Raw genomic sequence first — 5,218 nt, 5'->3', positions numbered from 1 at the left:
GCAAAATTACATCAGAAATTAAAGTACAACAAAGGGAGCCTAATTCAGACTCCAGGTCTAAAATATGTGATGAACCAACTCCAAAGATCAGGATCCAAAGTCTTTCTCTTATTTGGATGTGTCAGAGTTCCCTAAGAGCCTCAAATGGACTTCGGGAAGTGCTCACACCCAAACACATACAAGATTAAGAACATAGTGTAGTGTGGATGGGCTAGCCCTCAAGTATCCAAGTTCAGAGGGAACTCAAGGTCCCAAGGCAAGGTTTACAAGAGGGGGTAGAACTTAGAATCTAAGAGAGAGTGTAAGTGCAGAGAGGGGATTCTAGGGGAAATCCAAGACAAACTAGTGGTCATACCTAGCAATTGGAGTGTCGGCACACCCCAACTAGCCTATTAGCCACATTGTTTGGGAGTTAAGATCCCCTAAGGGATCAAGTCCATACATGAGCAACAACTTGGATGTTGCCATGTTCTGAACTTCAACTCAAACACATAGAAGGGGACAGGGGTGCAGGGATTCACAGTAGAAACATATGCTAATTAACATTAAACATAGGCAGTAAAGCAGACAGGGGTGTAGAAGTTGTAAAATAAACACATTGGGATGATGCTGAAAATCAAACTAGAACATACCAGTTTCAGGGAAACAAGAAAAGAAAGCAGTAGTCTTGTGAAGCCAAAGTACAAGCAAATAGTCAGAATGCTATGATTAGAGAACTATAATACTTGAGTAGAATAAAAGTATTAAATTGAGAGTGTGTTAAAGTGTAGAAGGGCCGTGCCCTTTTATAGTGTAGAAGGAAAGCAGAATAAGGTAGGAGAATGATTTGAAAATCAATTACAAAAGTTTCCCTTTGATTAAGGGATTCTAATTTCAAATGGGTAAAAATAATTAAGGAAAGAGATTGATCAAAATCTTTTCCAAAGCAGTACAAGAAGGGTAAATACACAGAAATTTATTTAAGGAAAAAGTCTAATAGCACACGGTTTGCGCAAGTAAGGAAAGGAAATCAGTTAACAGCCAAGAAATCAAAATTGAAGGCTTTATACGAAAGAACCAAGTCAGGAAAAGTGAGGAAAAGTTTTACTTAAGGAAAATCAGTAACAATCAATCAAACCTAAAAAAAAAATTGAATCAATCATAAGTTGGAAAGCCTTTTGAAGAAAGGTTCAACACACATATAAAAGCATACAGACATGCTTAAACAAGAAAGAACTGTCATGCTAATCAGAAGAGTCTAGCATAGAAGAGTCTAAAAGTTCAAAGTCGTAAACAAAGAAATTCAAACTTAGTTCATAGACTCAGAATGAGTCTAAAAGAGTCAAGGGTTCCAAAATAGAACCCTAGTCCAAACACAAGATCACCCTCGTCAAAACCCCCAAATTCTAGGGTTCCTACTTCGAATCAGATACAGAGACGAGGAGGCAAGTAATTGAAACAGGCTCAGAGATCTCTTTCAGAGACTCATGAGAAAACAAACAGATACAATAGCAAGTTCGAAGAAAACAAAGTGAAGAAACTGATTTGAAGCATAGTGAGAGTAGAGGGAACATATTTAAGAAAAACCTTTTAGAAGGGACTTAAACAGGGTTCAGAAGAGAAAAGAGATAGTATAGCATTTAAGATATCAGTAGAAGAAACATGTTTAAAGGGAACTCAAAAATCTCTTGATATCATGATACCATGGCTGGACATTTGGTTCCATCTCAACCGTATTGCAATAACCATGCCTTTCTCGGATTTGGATTTCTAACGGGTCAATATGGACATTGCCTGGATATGGCAACATCGAGGCTAAAGTAGCGAGTGCATCGGCTAACTCGTTGTGAAAATGAGGAATGTACCTAAACTCGACTGACTTGAACCGCTTTCTAAGATCTTCCATATGTTGCCTTTATGGAATAATCTTGACATCCCGAGTATCCCATTCACCCTTAGCTTGTCGGATAATCAAATCTGAATCTCCCATGATTAATAATTCTTCCACATCTTGGTCGATTGCCATGTTCATACCTATAATGCAGGCTTCATATTTGGTAGTGTTGTTGGTGCAGAAAAACTAAAGTCGGGATGTGGCCGGATAGTACTGACCAGTGGGTGAGATCAAGATTGCCCCAATCCCGACACCTTTTGCGTTGACAGCTCCATCGAAGAATATTTTCCAAGCATTGGTGTCTTCTAAAATTACCTCTATTGAATTTACTTCCTCATCCGGAAAGTAAGTACTCAAAGGTTGATATTCATCATCAATAGGATTTTCCACTAAGTGATCCGTAAAGCTTAAGCTTTCATTGGTGTGTGAGTGACATAGACTATGTCAAACTCGGTGAGCAGGATTTGCCATTTTGCTAACCTCTCTGTGGGCATCGGCCTTTAGAATATGTACTTCAAAGTATCCAACTTGGCGATGAGATTGGTGGTGTAGGCCAACAGGTAATGCCTAAGCTTCTGAGCGACCCAAGTTAGGGCACAACAAGTCCTTTCCAACAAAGTGTATTTGGCTTCATAGCTAGTGAACTTCTTGCTCAAATAATATATTTCCTGCTCTTTCTTCCCGGTCACATCATGTTGCCCGAGAACACATCCGAAGGAATTCTCCAAGAATGTCAAATATAAAAACAAAGGCCTCCCAGGTTCTAATGGGACCAAGACTGGCGGATTCGACAAATATTCTTTGATTTTGTTGAAGGCTTCTTGACACTCATCTGTCCATTTTGATCGATGCATCTTTCTTCAACAACTTAAATATGGGCTCACATGTGGAAGTCAACTGAGCAGTGAACCAGATGATGTAATTTAACCTTCCCAACAGACTCATAACCTCTTACTTGGTTCTGGGAGGAGGCAAATCCCGAATAGACTTTATCTTTGTTGGATCTAACTCGATTCCCCTCTGAATGACTATAAATCCCAAGAGTTTCTCAGACAGAAGTCTAAATGCGCATTTAGCTGGATTTAACTTCAAGTCATATTTATGCAGATGCTCAAAAAACTTTCTCAGATCCCGAACATGGTCATCCCGCGTTCTTGATTTTAATGATTACATCGTCCACATACACCTCGATTTATTGGTGCATAATGTCATGAAAGGTGGCAGTCATAGCTCTCATGTAAGTTGCCCCGGCGCTCTTCAAACCAAAAGATATGACCCTGTAACAATAGGGGTGCCCCAGGGTGTGGTGAAGGCTATATTTTTCGCATCCTCTTCATCCATCAAGACTTGATGATACCCAACATAACAATCCACGAAAGACTATATCTCATGTTTGGTACAATTGTCAACAATGATGTGGATGTTTGGTAAAGGGAAGTTGTCTTTGGGACTCGCTTTGTTCAGATCCCCATAGTTAACACACACTCGGGTTTTCCCATCTTTCTTTGGCACTAGAACGACATTAGCCAACCACATAGTGTATTGGACCACTCGGATCACACCTTCCTTTAACTGTTTGGTGACCTCTTCTTTGATCTTGTCACTGATGTCAGTTTTGAAATATCTCTGTTTTTGCTGGACAAGGGGATGATCGGGATAAGTTGGCAATTTGTGCACCACTAAATCAACACTTAGTCCTGGCATATCATCATAGGACCAAGCAAACACATCTTTGAATTCGAACAAAAGTTGGATCAATGCATCCCTAGTTCTTTCATCAGTATGATTGCGTATCATGGTTTCTTGGACCTCTTCTGAACTACCAAAATTAACCGGATCGATTTTATTTAAGTTTGGCTTAGGTTTGTTCTCAAATTGTTCCAATTCTGGGTTTATTTCCCTAAAAGCCTCATCTTCATCATATTCCAGGTCTTGATTCAATTTTCACAGTTAGACAACGTGTTAGGATCTGGGCATGAAGTTCGCAAGCATGTCATGTTATTTAAGTCCGCATTATTAGAACTGAAAGAAGAAATAAGAAAAATTGCACCTAAATGACCCTATTTCATTTCATTGAATTTGAAGATAGAAGGGTTTACATTGGAATTTTAAAGACAATAAACTAAAAGAAACATTCGAGTTACACCCTGGAATAACTCGGAATGCATAAAAGGTAGTAAGACTGGACTACTGGGATTCCCGCCTGATTGGGAACGGAGTAGCCTTCCTATTTTGCAGCTTGGCATCGGGCCCCATAAATTGCACCTCAGTAGTGCTCAAGCCTTCACCCGGCTAGACCATGTGAGATTCATATAACATTTGCCTCATGGCTCCACATATGTCCTCAATTTCCTCGGTCGTGATGGTCTCATCTTCTTCTTCTGTGTACTTTGGCTCGATGAACGTTTTGGAGATATGCAGGACCGGCTGAGGTAGAACCCACCCATCATTCTTACGTTCTTTAGCCCATTTCACGTCGGCTTTTGTAGCTTGAGAACCGACAACAAAGAAGTTCTTATTTCCAGTCAAGGTGATGGGCTCCGTAATACCTTGCAAAGATGCCCCGAGCCATTTCCCAGGCTTATAACCGTGTTTGATCATTTCAGTGGCGACCATGATTGACGCATTGGACAGAAAAAGTTGAGGACACGGGCTCCCTTCCTTACATTGATCTTCGACCACAACCTCAAAAGCTTGATAGACTATGTGCTAGCTACCTTCCCTAGCCTCGAGACATGGGACTGACGGGTCCTTGTAAATTGATTGCTCGTCCTCTCCATGAACCACAATTTCCTGATCTTCGTGTTCAAACTTCACTATTTGGTGGAGGGTAGAAGGTACGACCCCTACAACATGGATCCAAGGCCTTCCTAACAGAAAATTATAGGAGGTATCCATGTCCAAGACCTGAAACGTCACTTCGAAATCCACAGGCCTGATAGTGAAGATCAAATCGATCTCCCCTATTGTGTCTCTCTTGATGCCATCGAAAGCACGCACACAAACATTGTTAGGCCTGATTCTCTCAGTCCCAATTTCCATTCTTTGCAAAGTTGAGAGAGGGCATATGTCGACCCCAGATCCGCCATCCACCATGACTCTTTTCACATAGTACCCTTCACGAAGATCATTTCTGCTAAAGTGGAGAGAGCTTTGTTGTGGGCAGCCCCTTCTAGGGGAAAATCATTTCTGCTAAATGAAATCCGGTTGACCTTAAAGAATTGTTCTGCCATCCTTTCCAGTTGCTCAACAGTGGTTTCAATCAGAACATACGCTTCATTGAGGGTCTTTATCAACACTTTCTGATGCTCAGTCGAGCTTATAAGTAGAGACAAGAGCGTGACC

The 5,218-nt window shown here is 40.8% G+C and overlaps 1 protein-coding gene across 1 annotated transcript; it reads right to left on the bottom strand.

The window, feature by feature from the left end:
* Positions 1-4,582: 4,582 nt before the first annotated feature.
* LOC142165119 (uncharacterized) lies at positions 4,583-4,969 on the bottom strand. Its single transcript, XM_075223743.1, has one exon. It carries the CDS (start codon positions 4,967-4,969, stop codon positions 4,583-4,585), a length of 387 nt encoding a protein of 128 aa, XP_075079844.1.
* Between the last annotated feature and the right edge of the window lie 249 nt (positions 4,970-5,218).

Source organism: Nicotiana tabacum, chromosome 10 (assembly GCF_000715075.1).
Source record: "Nicotiana tabacum cultivar K326 chromosome 10, ASM71507v2, whole genome shotgun sequence".
NCBI lineage: Eukaryota > Viridiplantae > Streptophyta > Magnoliopsida > Solanales > Solanaceae > Nicotiana > Nicotiana tabacum.
Note: the sequence above shows the minus strand (reverse complement) of the source record. Positions and strands in the feature narration are given on the sequence as shown.